General features: G+C 43.2%; 1 protein-coding gene across 25 annotated transcripts in view; it reads right to left on the bottom strand.

Annotated features, from left to right (window-relative positions):
* UBAP2L (ubiquitin associated protein 2 like) overlaps positions 1 to 22,234 on the bottom strand; it is a 39,735-nt gene extending 17,501 nt beyond the window's left edge. For 12 of the 25 annotated variants that reach the window (XM_047840146.1, XM_047840145.1, XM_047840139.1 and 9 more), the window contains exons 1-11: positions 22,166 to 22,234; positions 17,991 to 18,120; positions 17,229 to 17,306; positions 16,559 to 16,669; positions 11,948 to 12,149; positions 11,484 to 11,579; positions 11,031 to 11,076; positions 10,517 to 10,629; positions 6,450 to 6,502; positions 4,790 to 4,875; positions 2,785 to 2,956 (exon numbers count right to left, since the gene is read on the bottom strand). In XM_047840146.1, the coding sequence (XP_047696102.1) occupies positions 2,785 to 2,956; positions 4,790 to 4,875; positions 6,450 to 6,502; positions 10,517 to 10,629; positions 11,031 to 11,076; positions 11,484 to 11,579; positions 11,948 to 12,149; positions 16,559 to 16,669; positions 17,229 to 17,306; positions 17,991 to 18,080 (1,047 nt within the window). In that variant the 5' untranslated portion in view covers positions 18,081 to 18,120; positions 22,166 to 22,234. Of the gene's footprint in view, positions 1 to 2,784; positions 2,957 to 4,789; positions 4,876 to 6,449; positions 6,503 to 10,516; positions 10,630 to 11,030; positions 11,077 to 11,483; positions 11,580 to 11,947; positions 12,150 to 16,558; positions 16,670 to 17,228; positions 17,307 to 17,990; positions 18,121 to 21,739; positions 21,763 to 22,100 lie in introns of those variants that run through there. The other 13 variants (XM_047840149.1, XM_047840144.1, XM_047840148.1 and 10 more) reach the window with 4 other exon arrangements.
* Positions 22,235 to 22,244: the final 10 nt, after the last annotated feature.

The raw sequence follows: 22,244 nt of genomic DNA on the forward strand, positions 1-22,244 counted from the left end.
TAAAAAATTTTTATTTTTTTGTAAGTTTTCTTTTCAAACGCTTATTTATTTATTTATTTTGAGAGAGCAGCAGGGGAAAGGGAGAGGGAGAGAGAATCCCAAGCAGGCTCCACACTCAGCATGGAGCCCAATGTAAGGCTCGATCTCACAACATGACCTGAGCCCAAATCAAAAGTCGGACACAACCAATTGAGCTACCCAGGCACCCCGGAATTTTTTTCCTTTTAAAGGTTTACATCAGGCGTCTAGGTGGCTCAGTTGTTAAGCATCTGACCTCAGCTCAGGTCATGATCTCACGGTTCATGAGTTCGAGCCCTATGTCGGGTGAGCAAGAGCCCCACTTCGGGTGAGCCCTGCTTCTCTCTTTCTCCCTCTGCCCCTCACTCACTTGCACACGCACACTCTCAAAAATAAGTAAATAAATAAAAAGGCTTACATCAACCAGTATTTGATTATTTTTTTAAACTGTTTTTTAATGTTTGTTCATTTTTGAGAGAGAGACAGAGTGTGAATGGGGTAGGGGCAGAGAGAGAGGGAGACATAGAATCCAAACCAGGCTCCAGGGTCCGAGCTGTCAGCACAGAGCCCAACGTGGGGGGCTCAAAGCCACGAACTGTGAGGTCATGACCTAAGCTGAAGTCGGACACTTAACTGCCCGGGCGCTCCAAGCAGTACTTGATTACTAAATTAATACGAAGGCTAATACGAAATTTCAGTTCAGCCATTAAGGCTCATTTTGCCCCTTCCACTACACAGCTCAAAAGTAACAAGGAGAGCTAACTGGAGCCTCACTTCAAGACAAAGAAAAGAAAGCTAAGGGCCTGTCAACATCTCTGCGCCACACAATCAAATAACGAGTCCGTATGATTCATTTTCTCTGTGTGTATCCAAGTTCTATAGGACAATCACGAGTAAGAAAACAAAATTTACTCTTATGCTTTTGGGGGATTTCCCCCACTCCCTACTGCTAGGTAAGACCACCAGCCTAGTCCAGCAGATGAACCACATGGCCTTGACTACTCCAAAACATCTTCAGGGAGATTCGATCTAGTTTCCCTTAGGTTCTTATTCAACCATATCCTTCCTCATCACCATCAATGAGCAGCGCTCTCTTAAATGAAACCAATCAGTCCAACTCAAGGGAAGACATTTTTCCCACTTCAGTCTATGTCACAAAATTATATGAACAAAAACACAAACACCCAAAGTTGAGTTAAAAGTATAGGACTATGGCAGGGAGATGATCCCAGATGGTAACGATTATCAGATATTCTACAAGTGCAAAGCTTTAAAGATACAGCATATTATGTAATGTCCGTGTATAGCGAGCTCCTATGTTATTTACATTAAAATTTTGTTTTACATCTATTAAATTTTAGGGAAAATTGGTTCTCTAATGTTTCTTTCTTTCTTTTTTTTTTTTAATATATTTTTTTCAACGTTTATTTATTTTTGGGACAGAGAGAGACAGGGCATGAACGGGGGAGGGACAGAGAGAGAGGGACACACAGAATCGGAAACAGGCTCCAGGCTCTGAGCCATCAGCCCAGAGCCTGACGCGGGGCTCGAACTCACGGACCGCGAGATCGTGACCTGGCTAAAGTTGGACGCTTAACCGACTGCGCCACCCAGGCGTCCCATCTTTTTTTTTTTTTTTTAAGAGAGAAAAAACACAAGCAGGGGAGAGGGGCAGAGGGAGAAAGAGTCTTAAGCAGGCTCCATGCTCAGCACAGAGCCTGACATGAGGCTTGATCCCACGACACTGCAATCAGGACCTGAGCCAAAACCAAGAGTTGGACGCTCAACTGAGCGAGCCACCTAGGCGCCCAAGCATCTGACTCTTGACAGTAGCTCAGGTTGTGATCTCAAAGTCATGGGATCGAGCCCAACACTGAGCTCTGCGATGACAGTGTGGAGCCTGCTTGGAGTCTCCCTCTCTCTCTGCTCCTCCCTGCACACTCGTGTGCACTTTCTCTCAAAATAAACAGACATTAAAAAATAATAAAAATGAAGTAATCGTTACAATCCTACTACTGGAAAAATAAAATTATATGCAAAAAGAAAAAAAAAGTTTTTCTTATGATTTGTTAAAAAAAAAACACTGGTCCTTGCATCACTGTTTACCCTTAAATGATTCCTTTGCTTTGGTCGTTAACTAACGACCTTGAATTTCTTAACTGAGTCAACAATTCACATGCCTGAAGTACTCTAGGTGTTAATAACTAATACCACTGCTGCTCCGCCATTTGTGTGGCCTTATCCACAATCTTATTTCATGTTCCTACAGCCCTGTATGACAGGCAGAGCAAGCGCTCTTATCCCCACCTACAGAGAAGGGGAGGGGCAGCTAGTAAGCAGAAACATTCAGTAAAACCCCAAGTTTTTGGAAGCTGAGTCCAGAAACATCTGGTTTAAACAGATTTATATGGCAATTCTGCTATCGAGAAATAGGCAAGTGCTACAACTTCCCATCAAAGTTTAACTAGAATTGAAAAAGGATTAAAATTTGATGTCATTTTTTTTCCTCTTCAACAGCAAATTAACACTTGGCACAGTGAGTGTCTGGTAAGTGATATGGACTCACTTTTAGAGGAAGATTCAGTCTGTCCAAAACTAAGTCCTCCTACTGCACAGCACCCTACTACCCAACTGTGTGTCCCTACCACCAAGGCTACTTAGTGGGGGCTACTTAAAGGGGATGTTTTACCCCACCCCAAACCTGTCACCGGAAGGCAGTACTCCATGTACGTGCTGGAGTTATAGGGCACTGGGTCTCTTACTTACCATACTGTGATGAGAGAATGAGTTTCCTGAAGCGGGCTGTGTTATGGCGCTCTGCTTTGAATTACTGAACACCAGAGGCTGCGCAAGAGAAGGAGCCTGAGATGGATCCAGATTAGAGGAATCATTCTCCATTGAAGATGGTGTCTTCCCCAACAGAACAGCAAGGTCGATTCTAGTGGAGAGACAGAATATACTCATGAATAATGACAGAACATTCTAGCATTCCCAACTCCCAGAGTATGGTCAGATCAAAATAAAGTCACTCATCAAAAACACAAAGACCAGAAATGCTTAATTGACCAAAATAAATGATGTGTGAGAACCACTACAGGATCTAGCTGTGTTCTAATGGCACTGTTAACCATAATGTTAAATATTTCAATTTAGTTAAATTAATTTAATGGAATAGCAAATGTTAGTTTTAATGCAACAGCTTCACATTGGGGCCAAAATTTACAAAATTTTTAACGAATATTTTAATAATGAATACGTGCCATTACCAATACCTAATACACAAAAACTTGCCAGAGCACCGGCACCTTCAAGTATCTTTGGAATTGACCCCCCAACTTCCGTAGAACTTCCCAAGTCACCTGTGGTCTAAGGAGCACAGGTATAGTTCCGCTTTGCCTCTAGTTCTCAGCACAGAGCTCCTAAAACCCTTAAAATTTCCTAAGTGTCTCTTGTTATTCGTAATGAGCCCTTTCAACCAAAGTCCATGCTAACGAGGTTACTCAGGGTGGGAGCCCCACCCCCCCAGAGCTGCAGGAAGTGGGCTGCCACCAGGAATACCAGCAATGGGATTAGAGGGTTAGAACTTTCAGCCCCAGCACTCTCTCTTTACCCACTTCTAGAATCAGAACAAGCTTGGAGACTGCCTTCGACAGCCAATGGCTTAGTCAATCAGGCCTATCTAAGTAATGAAACTTTGATTAAAACTCTAGAACAGGGAGATTCAGTGAGCTTCTGGGTTAGTGGATGCACTGAATGTTGATGAATGTACTGGGAAGGCACCCCACCCCCTGCCCTGTGTGCGCATCTCTTCCAACTGGCCACTGTACCTGAGTACTGGTTATAACAAACCAGTTATGGCAAGTAACTCTTCCCTGGGTTCCGAGTCATTCTAGCAGATTTCTGAACCTAAGCAGGGGGTGAGGGGTGGGGTAGGCTGTGAGAATCCCCAAATCTGCAGTCAGCCAGGCAGAAGGGTGTGGGCAGCCTGGGCACTCATCTGCAGTGGACCTCACACCTCGGAAGCAAGGGCAGTCTTCTGGGATGGAGGCATCAATCAGGGTCTGTGCTAACTCTGGCAAGTGGCAGAACTGAACTGAATTACTAAATACCTTGTTGGCGTTCAGAGAATTGAAGGACTGATGTCAGTAAAATGAGATACTGGTGTCAGAAAAACAACACACATCGCCTCTGATGCCCCTAATGTCCTATTCCTAGCATGCTTCGGGCTTCTGAGTTATCAGCTATCATACCCAGGTCTAGAAATAATCCAAGAGGCTTTCTGGGAATAAAAATATTCCTAGTAAGTGCACCTCCCTCTACTAACCCCAATAACTAAGGTTCAAGTTCTAAAAAATTCATTAGCCAGATCCTAGGGGGAAAATGACCATTTTACTCAGTAGGCTTGGCAGACAAAGATCATTATTATAAAGCAAGAGAAGCAGCTACTGAACAGTTCTGCAAACTGAAATAAATGAAAACATTTCCATGTTTAACTTTACCTTACTACCAGACAAGCTCAATCGTGCTAAGTTTTAATTCAGGTTGACCTATGTAATTAAAGGGGCTATTTTGGAAAGAATCATCTTTAAAATCGTAAAAAATGGACTCCCATTCAGTAGACCAACTCTTATAACCCGATCAGCCTCACATGCTTGCTTCCCGTTACTGCCAGCACCATGGGAGCTCGAGAAGGCCCACTGCTGCTCTTCCTTACAGCCCCTTCTCACCAGGCCCATTTGGGAAAGGACACTGAACTTTACCACACACTTGCCTCTGACCAGCAGTGATTGTCACATTCTCCGCAGGCAGAGGCACTGAAGACACGTTAGAGGCAGTGAAGATCTTGGTCTCAGAAAGCTGGAAAACAGAAGGATTAGTCACTTCTGGTGTTAAGTGGACTACAGTCAGAAACCTGGCTCAGGTAAGGGGAACTTAACACCAAGGAAAAGGGAAAACGCTCAGAAGAGAAAACCACCCAGCCGGAGGAACCTACATGGACTCACCTCCATTACCCTTCTAGATATGACTTTATCAAAAGTGTAAAATCAAGAAACCCTATGAAATACAATGGGAGTCACATGATATGCACACGGAACTTACAGAAAGCTGAATACACATGCTACAAAAAAGAGAGAAAACCCTTTTATACTTTCCCATTAGAGTTCCCAACTCACACCCTTACCCAAACCAAACTTTATCTTCCACTGCTCCTCTCAAAGAAAGAAAGGTTACAGCCAAGACAAAGACAAAATGAAAGAAATTCATTCCTGGCTTTTGAGCAGTAAGGACCCAAGTGCTGGTGAATTAGGGTCTCGGTAGGGATGATTTCAACTATATGCAATTTTTGCCTTAATAGTGACTTTATTACACCTACCCTTTGCATTCTAAGACCCTAAAATTAGGTAAACAATTGTAGGGAATAGCTCATTCCACCATTCAAAACTTGCTTTGGTTTTGTTTTCACTTTTTGACTAAAATCTCTTCTCCAAAAACAGGGAATCCACTTCCCCAAATATATCATTCTCTGAAAGTTGCTTAAACAGACCAAACCAAATCCTAGAAAGTATTCACGAGGCAGTCTAGCTCAATTACAACAGAAAAGAAATCATCCTCTAATGCTGATGCATCTGAAATTTTAAACACTCAGGTCTGGCAAACCCAAAGTTTGGTCACCATGTCACCATAAAAGCTGCCTTGCCTAAATATATATAAGTATAGAAAGCAGACTGAAAAAAATGTTAAAACAGGATTTAATCCATGATCACTGAAAACTACAATTCACAACAAAATCCTGACTGTGACCAAGAACGAGCAGAATTCTTTTACTCAAGTGCTACTCCAGTGAGCTCAGAGTGCTGGCTTATGTGCCACCTCTGTGACACCCATGACTGAGCTGTCCACGTTGAGTCACGCTGGAAGATCTATACTTTCATCTCAACTATGAAGCTGGGCTTCAGAACCAACCGGATTGTGAATTCGAGGACACGGTACTCTCTCACTTCGCACCCACCTCTAAGCCAATCACAGGACCAAACACCAGTGCCCGAATAGGAACTAAATAGCCGAACTGGCTCAAGAGAAGTCATGGGCCACCAGCAGCTGTTACTCAAGGCACTACCTGCCTAACTCCATTTCTGGTGCTCTACCCAACCACCATCTCTTGCTGGGATAAATCCGACAATCAGATATTGGACTTACACAGGTGCACTTGCCCTTTCCATAGTCTGGTTCCATAGAGTGCTGTTCATGCCCAGTCTCCTTCATATAACATATGTGAAATGTTCTGGCTCAGAACACTATTTTGGATGTAAAAGTTTTGGGTCAGAATCTTAAGGGTGAATTTTTAAGGGGTAGAAATATACCCATTTTCTATCCCTAAACACCACTAAGGGATAGAAAGCACTAGTGAGGAGTGACCCGGGAATACCTACGTCTTCATTCCAGTCTTCAGTCCCCCACTCCTCTGCCGCGGTCCTCCACGCACCTGGCAATAAAGGAAAAACAGTGAAGTAACTTAAGTGCCAGTACACAGCATGTGCAAAAACACTAATGTATTAATAGTTCCGGCAGCCGAAAGAGTAACCAGATTTTAGTAATCAGAAGAGATTCCTAGGTTCCAGGGGGGAGGAAAAGACTATTTAGAAAGGGATACGTCAGAAGACCAGGGTTTTTCATGAGATTATGACTTCACACCTACTTCCAGGCTTTGTTACACAGCTTTAACAGCAGAGATAGTGGGGAGTGGGGGAGCGAGGGGCAACGGGTCCAATGCTCCAGGCAACCTCTGAAGACCCCTCAAGCCCTCTGCCTTAGTGGTCAACTCAAGTGACAGCAGCAGCCAATTTACACCAGACGTACACTACGCCTTCTCACCTGGTAGGAGACAGCACGACGGGCAGAGAGAGAGTGGCGGTGACGGGGGGAACACGAATGGCTGCCATGTGGCAGTGGAAGGGCAGCGGAAGACAGGCTTCCAAACTGCGGGCACTGACAACTAACTACCTGCTATCAGAACTCAATGTAAAAATGCATGCTCAGCAGAAGTCAAGTGTATCGATCTCACTGGTCAAACCGGAAGAAACCCTCATGAGTCTGTTCTTTTCCACGCCTTTTCAGAAGACATTGGACAAAACTGAAAAAGCAAACATGTCTGTTATTATCCTAGTCCTAATCCTACAGAACGTGACCTCTAACCTGCCAAGGGCACAGCGCAGACAACGCAGTCATATACTCGCCCCATGTTGGTCATAACAAAGTCAGGATGGTTTCTATAGGAAAGTTCCATCAGCAGTAAAACCACCTTCCACACTCCCCTTGTTTTGCTTCATGTGTACGTATATCCTCAGAAAAGGAAACTGTTCTACGAGAAGCACGATTCTTCCCTTCAACTGAAGGACCACAGTAAGAAGTGACACCTGACTACTGCAAAGGACAAGAACGCTCCTTATTTTCTTCTCTAAAACAGCAGTACATGTTGATCAATTCTTCAAGCCTTCTCTCCAAATGGAGAAAACTTCTTTTAAGAATTACAGTCTGGGGCTCCTGGGTGGCTCAGTGGGTTGGGAGTCCGATTTCGGCTCAGGTCATGGTCTCGCAGTTCACAAGTTTGAGCCCCTCATCGGGCTCTGTGCTGATGGCTCGGAGCCTGGAGCCTGTTTCGGGTTCTGTCTCCCTCTTTCTGCCCCTCCCCCACTTGCTCATGCACACTCTCCCTCTCTCAGAAATAAACATTAAAAAATTTTAAGAAAAAGAAAAAAGAATGAAAATCTGGCATTCAGATATTCACTGTCACCGAAGAGAAACATTCTAATACCTATATTCCCATATGAAATTCTTCTAGGGGCCCCTGGTAGGCTCAGTCAGTACAACATGAGATTCCTCCTCTCAGGATTGAGTTCAAAGCCCTACATTGGGTGTGGAGATTTCTTAAAAATAAAATCTTTAGAATCCTATTTCATAAAGAAAAAGATAGTCATTATAATGCTTCTTCCAGGACCACTTATAACCGCACAAGGGAAATTCCGAACCACTTAATAATGGCAACGTTCTCCAAATCACACTAAAGTCCAATTTCAGTTCAGACAAATTACAAACCATATTCTTCTCTCCCTCTTTGGTGACACTACTCTTCCTCTCCATTGACATCCAACCTGCCTTGGATAAATGGAACCCAAGATCTGGGTTAACACATATACATAATCCTGGAGTTGGAAGTGACCTGAGAAGTTATCTCCTATTGACGGGCTCTCTGTCAAGGCAGCAATGTTCTCCTGCACTCTCGTGACTAGTCTAAGACGCAAAGGAAGAATGCAGATGCCTACTTGATCCAAGACAAGATGCACAGTCATGGCCAAGAAGGCTGTACTGAAAAGGCACGAAAGAACAGTAGGAGTGCTAAGGCTCTGAGCGATAGGTAAGGGTTTCCATTCTGTCAGCAGAAAGCAGTCAATGTAAATGTTAAATAGTCATTAAATGATCAAAAATTTTTAAGAAAAAACAGGCACAGAATATGAGAAAAAAAGGCAGAAAAAGAAAAAAAAAAAGCAGGGAAACAGAAAAATGACATATCCACAGATATTCCAAATCATAAAAATCTATAAAAATATCCGGGGCAGTTAGGCACCTGGATGTATCATACCAGGAGCAGTCTCAAATTTTCGGGGATAATTTGACCCCTCAACCCCACTGAAATCAAGTCCTGAAACAAAAAAGAAAAAAAACACAAGCAGTAAAATTTTGCTTCTGAATGAGAACATTTGCCCCAAAACAATTCCCACTGTACCTGTGGATATTTTAAGGGTAGGTTTCAATTTCTTTTTAAATAAAAAAGGGAATTTGAAGTTTGCTATCATGAAAACACAAAAAGAGATCATGCATGAATGTCACTTCATGCTGTGAAATTAACAACAGCAGGAACGCATGAAGCTACACCCAACACGTTCACACGCACAAGACGAGATCAGCATCACACAGCTTTTCATTCAGCCACAAATCCGATTTTGGATTCTAACCTCCCAAATCTGCTATTCTCTCCTCAGTATAAATAAACACACACCTCATCCTTCCTTGCTTTCCAAACCAGATCCTTGCTGAAAACAGCTAAGGCTTGCAATCTAGGACTGGGACTCCATGCCTGATTTTCTATCCACAACTGAAAACAAATCCCTTAATGTCTATTATCTTTTCTGCCAATGAGAAAAAAGCCAAATACCCAAAAACTAGTGCTCAAAAGCAGTCACTTCTGGTATTCAGACTGCTACCACACTGCCTCTACAAGCCATCAAGAGTGGCGTTATACCTCCTAAAATAACAAAAAGACAGTTCATAGCCAAATGGTCCGGGAATTAAAACAGATTTCCATCTTGTCAATAACTCAACTTCAGCCTCCATCAATGGGAGAACTGTATTTAAAACGAATTTGTAAAATAGCTGGTAAATTACAAGCACATAACATTCAGGACCTGAGGTATAACGTCTCGTGGGCAATAGATGAACTGTTTGTGCCAGAGACCCTCCTAAAGAGAGAGAGAAACATCAATGATCTTTGAAAAGGGGCAAAGCAAATAAATAGATAAGGGGTTAAAAAGCTGAATTCACACTCTACTATTAACCCATTCCCCCCTTTATAAGGGAAAAAAGTCTCAAGTTCTTCCTGTGCTGGCTCAGCCACAAAGAAGCAGGGGATCTCGTAAGAATACAATACTCCGCAGCCCAGGGACTGTTCTTATTTAAAGGGGTAAAAGTATCTTTCACTCCCAAACACATTGTGGGTTGTCTGTCCCACAAGCCTAACATACCCTTAAATATATATAGCCTACTCAGACACAAACAGCAAAAGTCAGCTAACCAAAAAAGCAACCTTATTCAAATCCCATAATATTCATAAAATTCCACACCCAGAAAACTATTCAATAAACAGCTAGAAAGCTGCGGCTTCCTTCTTGCCCAGATACTGAGATTTTCCAAAAATGAAGGTAAAAAAGATATTATCTCAGTGCCAGAAAACAAACTGACAGTGGGCTTTGATTCTGGGCCTTGTTCATCTCTACAAGTGGTGACATAATTAACTAGTTAATTAATTAAGAATACTTTTCCAAAAGGCCAAGCTAGAAACCCTAACAGAAACACTAGGAAACGCACCTGGAACTAATGGCAGCCACACAGTGTAACAGAAAGAGCATGGGCTCTTAGGGTCAAACAATTCTGAGTTCAAATACGAGCAAATTTCATGACCACCCTTTGAGTGTAAGGTCTGGCATGTGGAGATGACGAACAGTGTCAATTTCACAGGTGAGTGATGAAGACCAAGAGAACCAGCACGTGTAAAGTGCCCACAGGCACACAGTCAGCAAGGAGAACACACAGTATTTCGATCGCCATCCCTTCCTCCCTTATCTCTGCACCAAAAACTATTCCTCCACTTTTTAATATGACCATAACCTCAAAATAGTTATTTCCTTAGGTTTTTAAAGACCAGAAACAATAAGCAGTCACTCACTCGTCCCATCATCTGGTTCGAAGTGGCCAGTGTTGTTCCACGTATTCCCGCTATTATTGCCATAGTTGTCATCGGTATTGGCCGGTTCTGCATAATCAGCTGGGTTAAAGGTTCTGAGGGTGTGGGGAAAAATAGCTTAAAAGAGTCTGTGACCTCCAAGCAGCACCAGCAAAAATGAACAATCCCATGGAATAATCTCAATTTATGTCTACTACCTATTTTGGGTTAGGACATCTATAATCATAATAAAATCCACACTGAATTTTGGAAAACAGCAGATACGTGCATTCAAATGAAGTTATGAGCTAGAGGTGATCCAAGTAGTAAATGCTTATCTCCAGCACTACATCTACACACTCATCTGATTAAGTGGTCTAGAAATCTTTCTGATCACATTTTGGTTAGGGCTGCACATTATCCTCAGGGTATCAGGACACTAGCCGCTCTAGGATATTATGGTAATGATTAGGGGGAAAAAATTTAAAGACTGTGACATCAAATCAATGAAACTTACCCCATTCCTTGAGCAGAAAACCTTCCTCCCCGTCTACCAGAGCCACCTTAAAGGAAAAAAAGACACAAAGAGAGGAAGGGAGAAATATTTTAAAAGTTGATATAAAAAGTACCTTGCCAATTGAGGCAACTCTGGAATAGTAAGTGGTTGATATTATTAGATGCTCTTTCTTTCACCCTGTAGTATAGTTAATATAACACAGTAGGCAATCACTACTATTGACAGATTGTTCCTTTGCTGACCAAGCTTCTGGGTCCTTAAGCAAATACATTAACATAAACGACACCTACCTTCTTTCCCACTGCTCACTCAGCAATCTCTAGAATTTGCATGATTTGTCAACAATTTAGGTAATGAGATGTCATGTGAATTTGTTTTCAAATAAAGACGACCCCTACAGAACTAATAAGAATACCCTGCCCCCAATATCCAACCCCCCAAGAAACTGATCACCTCTGCCTCTGCCACGTCCTCTTCTGCCTCGTTCAGTGCCTCTTCCAGAAGGTCCTCCACTCTTAGTGCCATCTAATCCGTTTTCCTGACCCCGAACTAAAATTAAAAACACAGATAGCCAAAACAGAGTCAATGGAATTTATGTAAATATGTAAGTGGCACATACAGATGGTGGTGGGGAGACAAAAACCAAGAGGAGATAATGAGATGGAAGGATGGGACATGATGGTTACCAGGGGAAAGGTGATGAACCACAACAGAGAGCTAGAAGTCAGACAACTTTATAAATGACTGCAAGGTAATTTCATGCCAAACTGGTAGCTGTAGCTAGAAAACGCTACATGTAAGAGATACCAAGGTCTCGGAATAAATGGTGGCAAGAAAAAAATCAGAAGGATGATATAATGGTTACTAGGTCCAGCCTACCAGGGCCCTGACATCCCTGAAATCCAGACATTACTGACCCACAGCTGGTTTTGTTAAAGCCCCATGCATACACTCTCGTCCACGGCTGGCACCTCTCCCCCGTCTTGGTGGCCCACCACGTCGCCGACTATAGTCTCTGTCACGGTCTCGATTTTCTTTGCCTTCCTCGTTGGATTCCGTTTGGCCACCATCCTTCTGTCCTGAGACTCCCTTCTTCTTCCCGACCATCTCCCACGAATGCTAAAGAAGGGCAGAGCATTCACATCTAATCAATATGGATTGCTATCGGGAAACCGCAGATAAAAGCTGGGAAACTGTTAACCATTCTCCTCTCATCATCCAAATCTAAGGTACTTCCACTAACTTATGTCTGCTTAAATGGAGGGTACAGACAGAACCTCAAAACAAATTCTATACCTATCACTGAAAAATTGAAGTCCTTCTTATAGGGGAGGCGCTTATAGCTAATGGACTGCAGGGATCTCTTCCAAAAGGACTGCCAAGATCTGGATCCGGTGCAGTCACGTGGCGTATCAGTCAAAGGCCTAGTTATTGGTCCCCATCTTTCAAGTGTGTTTCCTGGGCTGAAAAAATTAATTTCCTTCAGATTCAGTGACTCCTAACTTTTTCATACACAGTCTTATTCATGTCAAAGGAGAAAAGGAAACTAAAAGTTTCTAAAGGTTAACTTTGAATTCAGAATGAATCAATAGCATTTGACTCTTGGGCACATTCTCTAATCAAACAACCCAGCATTTAGAAGAATAAGAACTACACCTAGTCCTCACCACCATCCCCCAACCCCACTCCCTGACACACACACCAATTACCTTTGCTTTAAAGACGAAGTAACAGCCAGGAAGGCATAGCCCTGGCCCGGACACAGTGGACTACAGGGAGCCTTCTGTTCCAGGTTTTACATCTGTATTCTCCCTATACTCCCTAAAGTGATATAACCCAATTAAACTTTCCCCAAAGCAGAATAATCTATAATTCATTCCAGACTGCAGAAGGGAAAATTCGTGGTAAGGAAAATAAGCTAAAAAGTCCTGCAAAAAACCTCATTCCTCAAAAAATGAATTTTATAAACACACACCTTGATTCACAATTATTTTTGCAGAAAATATGTACAAAAACTCCCAAACACCGCGACCACCATATCTTTACTATCCTAGTTACCATCTTACTCAAACAACAATGACCCAGTGCTCCGCAACAGCTAACAAATATCTAAAGACTTCCAAGAATATGGACCAAGTAGAATACAAAACGGCTATTAATTTTTCCAGGATTGATAACATGGTCAAACAGAAAAATATCCTTCTTTAAGGGAAGCATGCTGCAGAGGATTTGTGATGTCTACAACTTACTTCCAGCCAATTCCAAGTGTCCATAAATGGATGAATAAACAAAATGCGGTATACACACATAATGAAATATTTTTCAGCATTAAAAAGGAGTGAACTTCTGACACATACCACAATATGGACAAACTCTGAAAACGCTATGCTAAGAAGACGCAAAGAGACAAATATTGCATGATTCCACTTACATGAGGTACCTAGAATAGGCAAATTCATAGAGACAGAGAATAGAAAAGGTTACTAGGAGCTGGGAAGATGGGGAAAGGGGGAGTTACTGTGTAACGGATACAGTTTTTGTTTAGGAAACGACAAAGTCCTAGAGATGCATAAAGCTAATGACTGCATAACATGGTCAGTGTACCTAATGGCACTGAATTATATACTTAAAAATGGTTAAAATTATACATTCTAAACATTTTTACTACAACTTAAAAAACTTAAGTTAAAAACTACATTTAAAATTATACCAAAATCATACCCACATGTCCTAAAGAGCCTACAATAGTTTACTAATAGTTTTTGAAAAAATTATCCACCCAGGACCCGGTAGCTCCTTGTTGCCTACTCTTCCAGTCCAAGCTCATTCCACATTATAGCTCCTGAGTCTTTTTATGCTCACAGTAGCATCAATTCTTAAGTAACAGTGCCACCATTATAATTAAATCTGCAGCAGGAACCCTGGAAACTACATTCAAAATAGTTAGCTTATAGGGGCAACTGGGTGGCTCAGCTGGTTGAGCATCCGACCTCGGCTCAGGTCATATCTCATGGTTCGTGGGTTCAAGCCCTGCATCAGGCTCTGTGCTGACAGCCTGGAGCCTGAGGGCTGCTTCGGATTCTGTGTCTCCCTCTCTCTCTGCCCCTCCTCCACTCGCACTCTGTCTCTCTCTCAAAAAAGTAAATAAACATTAAAAAAAAAAAAATAGCTTATAGACTTTTCAGCTGGTCTATCTCAAAACCTGTCAAGTTTCAGAAACCTGTCCCCTTTTCCGTTCTCTATGGTATGCACAGCTGCTAGAACTACCTGGGTTCTATAAGGAAAAGGAATTACTATGATCTTCCCAAGGGTGGTGCCATTTTCTCATACGATCTCATCTACCCAAATACATCCAACACCCCCTGGCAGCAAATATTACTCCCAACTGGTTTCATTAGCAACTTATTTGTGGCATAAGCCTATGTTCTCCAGTTTATTTTCCTTTTTGACACCATAGAAGGTTAGATTTGTAGCACTAGGCAGAAGACGGTGAAAGGTGAAACAAAACGTGACTTTTGCAAATTAATTAATTTTTAAAAATCCAGCTCAGTTGGTTAAGCATCAGACCCTTTAAATATTTTTAAAATGTTTAGTTTTGAAAAAAAAGAAAGAGAGAGAGAGAGAGAGAGAGAGAGAGAGAGAGCAGGGGAGGGACAGAGAGACGGACACAATTCGAAGCAGGCTCCAGGCTCTGAGCTGAGCTGTCAGCACAGAGCCCAATGCAAGGCTTGAACTCTTGAACCGTGAGATTGTGACTTGGGCCAAAGTTGGATGCTTAACCAACTGAGCCACCCAGGTGCCCCGTCAGACTTGTGATTTAGGTTCAGGTCATGATCTCACAATTTGTGAGATGGAGCCCCACATCAGGCTTTGCACTGACAGCAAAGAGCCTGCTTAGGATTCTCTCTCTGCCCTCCCCTGCTCATGCATGCACTTTCTCTTTCTCCCCTCAAAAATAAATAGACTTCAAAAATTAAAAAAATCTAAACTTTTAAAAGGCGTAAGTACTCCTACATCCACCCCCTATCCCAAAATCATGCACAATTATTCTAAAGTAAACTCAAAATAAGCCAAAGAGTCTATTAACTGATTATCCAGGCAGTCATCTTCAGATAAGGTCAATGATGTAAAATCTAAGACCACACTTTTTTTTTTTTTTAAAGTAAAGTCTACGCTCCGAGATCAAGAGTTGCCTGCTCTACTGACTAAGCCAGCCAGGTACCCTAATACCACATTTTTGAAGAGAAAAATCCACAAATTTAAATTCAGTGGTTACAAAAAGTTTTCCAATGGGGCACCTGGGTGGCTCAGTCAGTTAAGCATCTGGCTCTTGATTTCGGCCCAGGTCATGATCTTGTGATTTGTGGGATCTGTACTGACAGCACAGAGTCTGCTTGGGATCTTCTCTCTCTTCCTGCCCCTTTCCTGCTCCCAAGGTTTTCCGTTATTATTTCCTATTGTCTCAAGGAAAGTGACAAACCCCCAACATTTAGTTAACGTGATACTCTAAACCTAGTAACCTGACCTCTCTAAGGATAAACTCTGGGTATCTATCCCAACCAAAGATCCCCAATGTAAGACCAAGGAAATGAAAGTTAGTTCAAAATGATACACTGCTCATTGAAACAAAACAGTTCTCTATTAAGCACCACAGGAACACCCCAAAGGTTAGTAAGGCAGAATCCCTGTTCCTAAAGGACTTGACAATTTGGGACAATGATAAGACAAGCACAAAATTATTGGGATCTCATTAAGTAGAAAAGAGAAGAGGTGAAATAAGTGAAATTCTAGGGTAAGCGCTCCTCCAAGATGATAGGAGCCCCTATCATCTCCAGGGTGGTCAACAGGCCGTTAACTCTTTTTCTGCCACCTCAACAGAAATAAGTTCAAGCAATGAAAACGTACTGTAAAATGTAAAGGTGGTATTGATGAGAATGTCTCGAATTCAGAATCTACCAGTTTGTGACTCTGTTCAACAGCAATAAAACAGGTGAGCAGAATGTTCTCTGATTAGTAACGAAGGCTATTAGATACCATTTCTAATTCAGACTAACCCAGTCTTGAACACAGTCACTAGCCTGGAATGAATAATTTACTCTGGGCTAATTAAAAGAGATGGATTTTGGGGTGCCTGGGTGGCTCACTCGGTTGAGCGTCCGACTTCAGCTCAGGTCATGATCTCACACTCATGGGTTCAGGCCCCACGTCGGGCTCTGCACTGATAGCTTGGAGCCTGCTTCAGATTCTGTCTCCCTCTCTGCCTTTCCCCCACTCGCACTCTCTCAAAATAAACAAACCTAGTAATAAAAAAAATTTTTAAAGAGATGGATTTTATCTGTTTTCTATTTATTGTACATAAATTTTAGGTACTTGCCACCTGCAGAAAACAACCTCCTCGACTGTTCTCTGCTCCATTTGGAGAATAAGGTACTCTCCTTTAAGTTGAGTTACTCCACTTGCTATTTTTAGAATATTCTGAGCTTCTCAGCCAGGGACCCACTTTCCAGAACGCTCTATTAACACTCTACCGTATCTGGGTTTCCTTCCAGTAGGACATTGATGGCTCTGTTGACATCTCCATTGCAGTCATGTAAAGCAATGACACATTCATCCTGGTTCTTGCCTGTGATATCAATCAACTGAAAGAGAAAAAAAATCAGCAACATGAACGAACTTGCACTCTTCATAAAAGGAAGCCAGGTGAAGAGAGAAGACACCAGCTGAATCCGAAAGAACCCCAGACTTAAAAAAGCAAAATATGCAGAATTTTGGTATTCTAGCTCAATAAGGGAAACATTAACACCTGTGATTACAGATGATGTCAAAAGTATTTACACAATAAAGTAGCTTGTAGAGATCAAACCCAGAAGCACACAGGTTTCAGCATACCATAAATTTCTACATTTCCTAGATGCCACAACTGCTCAAAGTTGCTATAAAAATGGCATCAACAAAATCATCCAATAAACAAGAAGTGAAAATTAAGATAAAACCTTTTCGAACATGGTAGCTGTCTAAAGAAGTACGGTAAATCAGACAACAAGAGCATTTATTTATTGGCTTAACCTATTATGTTTCAGGTCATAATCCTTTTAGTATCTGCAGGAAAAAGTACCCTAACAGACATCTATGATGTTAAACTATGCTTTAATCCTGATGTCTTTTTCCATCACTGCCAGCAATTAGCAATACACTCACTTGTTTCACCTTTTCCTCAAAGTCAGCATCATTATGGTCTGAAATCATCTGTGCAAGTCGAATCTGTTCCGCAGTGGCCTAAGAATGGAGATGAGTTCAAGAAAGCATGATCAAGAGACAACAGTTTAGAGAAATAAGAGGGACCTATGTAGTCAATAATCCACCCCACCTCTCAGCCCAATTTCCTTCTCCTTGTTACAAATGACCAATAAAGTGCTAACACCAGTTAAGATGCTTACCTCTGCAAGATGACAAAAAAATAAACAATGAACCTGTCACCATTCCACTCTACAATCCCTAAAAAAGCAGGGAGCTTTTTCACCCATGTTCACAGTTAAAGAAGCTCCCATTGTGGGATCACAGCACCTCTTTTAAACATCCGTGCCTTAAATAATTGACATTAATATATTTGCAAAGTCATGTATAAACCCCGTTCCTGTTTCTGCAAGGACCAATGCCACCCTCTTATATCTGGCCTGACGATAACCTAAGATTTAGTCTGAGGAAAACGCTCCCTTAGAGATACAAAGTACAGGACCCCTTCTCTCCAAGTCTCATAATACAGCATCAAAAAACAAAAAGCAAGCATGCTCATCATGGCCTACCACAACAGTCATCAGGCCCTAAGTAAAGAGGAGAGGCAAGGACTAGAAAAAAAAATAAAAAATGCAAACCAATAATCCAGAGCAGAGAATGATGCTGCACTGGATGGGAACCAGTATCAATCAGCAATGCTGGCAATGCATCCCTTGGGTTCTTTACCTGTGGCCGCTGCTTGTGCTGTGTCTGGTTTTGGTTCTGAGGTTGTTCCCAGTTTCCCCGGGCTCGGTTCGTGCCCACCGACGTCATCATTTACAGTATATACAAATAACAGTATTTACAAGGTAGAATACTGAAAGATTAAAAAAAAATTCAGATATTAAATATGGGCAAAACAGGTTTTCAACCTCTTTCATCAGCACCTTCACCAAACATGTTCACTAACCAAGAAGAGTCATCTGTTCTTGAGACATACTCAGTTTGATAAATTCCTTAAGGAACAATTGTTAGTAGTCCATTTTTATAGAAGAAATATATAAAGCATAGGTGACTGCCGGTTTAAGTCATGCGCATGGTTTGGTTACTAGTCCCTATATGCAGCTTTGTGAAGTTTCGCAAAACAATGTTAATAATCAAAAGCTCTCTACACACAAATATCTAAAGCCCCTTTGACAAAAGGAAAGCTAATCAGCAAAACCTGGAAACAAAAGCCTTCCAGGAAGGGAACTTAATCTATACTCCAAACAAATAAAAACAATTTAAAATAGAGAAACTCAATCTACCTATGAAAACAGCCCTACCTCCCTTACAATATGTAAATTGCATGCAACCCCCATCACTTGGGAAAGGACAAGCTCAAGTCTAGATTTCCTCCCTCAAGCTCGCGCGTGCTCTCTCTCTCTCTCTCTCTGTCTCTCTCGTCATGCAGTGGGTGCTTCCATAACCTTCAACAAGGCAAGTATTAGCCCCAGTGACTTTGCTCAAGAATCTCAGTTCCCTGGATAATTCCAACACACTATTTTTGCAACTACTTTCTGTTGCTCTCCTAGTCCACTGTTCTGAGGCACCAGAATTGCAATTACCCTTTACCACTCACCTTAATATACAGAGAATTCCAAATCTGTCCCAAACCAAAAGGGTCTGGCACAAAGTTTTTATTTGCAAGAAAGGGCTTCTAGGATATCATTTTAAACGAGACATTACTGCCAGCAAGAGGACTTTGTTGAGACAGAAAACACACAGGGCCTTCTCAAAACTAGAACGGTTTTTGTTATTAACACTTCCAGCAGGCTACGATTCTCCTGAACTTAAGTTCCTTCCGTTCATACTTTGCTTTATACCGCAACCTCAGCTGCTGCGGTGAGTAAACAAAGAAAATACTCATCCTACGACAGAGTGGCTCAAAATCAGATGTTAATCTGCATGGTTTTATTCCCTTCCAAAGAGGGTACGTTTATATTTTCTGCTCTACATGTAACTTTTTTCATTAATGAAACTTTTTACGGGATAATTCTAGACTCCCCAAAAGCCATTGCTGGATTTGAGAGACATAGGTTGGGCCTCTAAAGAAATACAGAAGGATTAATTGTTAGGGAAGTGAATCTTACTGTTTCTCAGGTCTCAAAGAAAACGAACTTCCCTGAAGATAAATTCTTCACCAAAGCGGATCAAGAGGCTGCAGAGGTCTCTCTTTTGATGCAGTCATTCAGACTGAAGAGTTTTACATTCTCTATCACCAAAATTTTTAAGAAAATTTCAGAGCTAATTCTTTAACCCTTACCTCTTTCTGCTACATATGTGCACACAAAGGCCTGTAAATATTTCTAGCTACTACAAAACTATTTGCTACACAAATAGTCCATCTTCCCAGACTAGTCAAGTTTCAACACTCACACACACACCAAAAAAACATGTGTTCTTTAACCAGTACCCCTGGATTCAAATCAAAGAAAAAAATTAAAATTAGACGAAAACTATTATGCTTTTAAATAACTGGCTCTAAAATGAAATCTCTAATGGGAATAAACACTCCTGTAGCTTACAAATACTGCTTTCTACTTCTCGTGTGATTTCAAGTTAATAAGTTAATACTAGATATGAATGCTGTGACTAGCAATATGAACTCCATATACCATACCGGTCAATGTAGATATATTAAAAAGTCATCTTGAAAGCCACATAATGACTCAAGGGAAATAAAATGAAAAAAAAAAAAAAGAACAGTCCAGAAGACTCCCTCTGTTAACTTCAATTTCTCTCTTACAAGTGCTTTGAAATGTGTGACTAAGAAAATTTTACCACCTAGGTAGTAACAACACTGAGCAGCAGGTCAAAATTAAATGATCTGGGATGGATCACTGGAGGGCGCAAAATTAGTAGCCTTTTCGTAGCAAGCAGGGACACATACCTAGAGTTATCACAGTGGAGAGGAAGAATCTTGTTAAGCATTTTTCCTTAGAAAATAAAAATATTTACGGGCAACATGTGAGAAGTGTTGGAGACCCAGGGAAAAGTGCAGGAATACAGGTTTCAATACAGGAGTGCCTTTGACCATTTTTTGAAAACCAGCTACTTAAAAAAAATAGCCAAAGAAATTTTACAGAAAAAAATAAAAATCAAGTATTTATTGAGTATCTACTATGTGTCCAGTACTTTAGAAAATACAAAAGCGATAGGACTTGGTTGCTGCCCTCAGGGAGCTTACAATCTAAGTAGAGAAACAATTCAGACACTCAAGCTGGACTGGGGTAGCTACCTGTAACAGAACAGCTAATTCCCCCCGGATGTATTGTGGAAATGACCCCTGCATCCCCTCGTCCACAAACTTGAATCTCGTTTTAAAAAGCGTACTTGCCAGTTAGGGCACATTTAGCAAAAAAGGGGCTTTAGTAATCAGCAACAGTACATTTTAAGGTCTTTCATCCTCAGTTACACGACAGCAGTACCCGCTGCTCACAAGGGAAACGGTCACCGGCACGGTCCGCTCTTTTAAGGACAATGGTGTAGGATCTCAAACCCGTTGTAGCAACCCACACGTAACCAACACGTTCCGGTTCTCCGGTGATGCTGGCTGTCACGGACCCCCATCATCCGCCAGCAAGTCACACCACACATCCCCACGGCGGGATACGGACGGTGAAAGGTGGACGGGGAGAAAACAAAAAAACAAAAAAAAAAAAAAAAAAAAAAAAGGATTTCTCCATCCAGTAATCAGGGGCACTCAGAGGCAAAAAAACGGTAACGACGACAACAACAACAAAAGAGCCTGTTCCTGTGGCGTTTTTCCTTCCCCATCACCCTACACCAGAGGTGGCTACTTTTCGAGACGGGTGGCGGAGCGGTCTCCTGTTTGTGACATCAGTTTGCAAAGCCATTTAGGGACTGCCCACAAAGTGAAGGGTCTGAGGAAATTCGGGATTCCTGTCCTATTACGAGAAGAGTGGACCCGCACCCCAGTGCTCCAGTGACGTCCCTCGGGCGTAACACACCCGGTGGGGGTCGGCCCGCCCAGCTTCCCCAACAACATCCTAATTGTCCGGGGCCCCCCAAACTCCAGCGTGGGCCACGGCACGCTTACGACAGCGGCAGAGAAGCCGTCCCCCATGCCGGGGCGCTGAGAAAGCAGGACGGGCGGTAAGGGGAGCTGACAAAGAGGCTGGAAGCGGACAGGGGACGCGAGCCCACGCGTGGAGGAGGGGAGGCTCGCCCCGCTCAGCGCCACATCGGGAGCTCCCGGGGCCAATCGCCGCCTCACCTCCCACCCGGAACAAATTAATCCTCCGCACTCCGAACTGAGGGCCACATGGGGGGAGTTCGGGGCAGCTCCACCCCGCCGTCCTCCCTCCCCCCACCCCCCCCGCCACCCCCAAACCAGGCCGGATCCGGATCCGAGAAGGCCCGCAGCGGGCTGCAAAGGGAGGCCGGCCCCCGCGGCGTCCTCACGGCAGCGGCCGGGCCGGAGAGGGCCCTACCTCAGGCGGGGCCCAGGCCGCGCTCGCTCGCGCTCTTCCTCGCTCTCCCCGCTCGGGCTCTAGCCGCATGGCCCCCCCCTCCGGCCGCCCAAGCCCCGCCCCGGCCACGCTCCCAAATCGAGGCCCCGGCTCCGGCGCGGCCCACTAGGCCGCAAATCCAACCATAAACAAAACCTCCGGCGGCCAACTAGGGGGGAGGGGGCTGGGTAGGGCGCCGGGCTCGCACGACCGGGAGGGGTGTCCAGTGGGGGAGCGCACGGGGCGGGGGGCCGACTGGGGTGGGGGGGGGGCCCGGCGGGGTACGGGAGAAGGGAGGGAGGGGAAAGGGAGACCGCGGATTTAAAGGGGCCGCGGACAATACCCGGCCCCGCCGCGCTGCCGCTGCCGCCGCCGCCGCCGCCAACGCCGCTGCGCTCCCAACTTTACCTCAGTCTCCTCCACACTGACACCCCGGGCCGCGCCGCCCCTGTCACGTGATGTAAGGTTCCCTCCTCCCCACCCCCTC

Source organism: Prionailurus viverrinus, chromosome F1 (assembly GCF_022837055.1).
Source record: "Prionailurus viverrinus isolate Anna chromosome F1, UM_Priviv_1.0, whole genome shotgun sequence".
In the NCBI taxonomy this organism is placed as follows: Eukaryota; Metazoa; Chordata; class Mammalia; order Carnivora; family Felidae; genus Prionailurus; species Prionailurus viverrinus.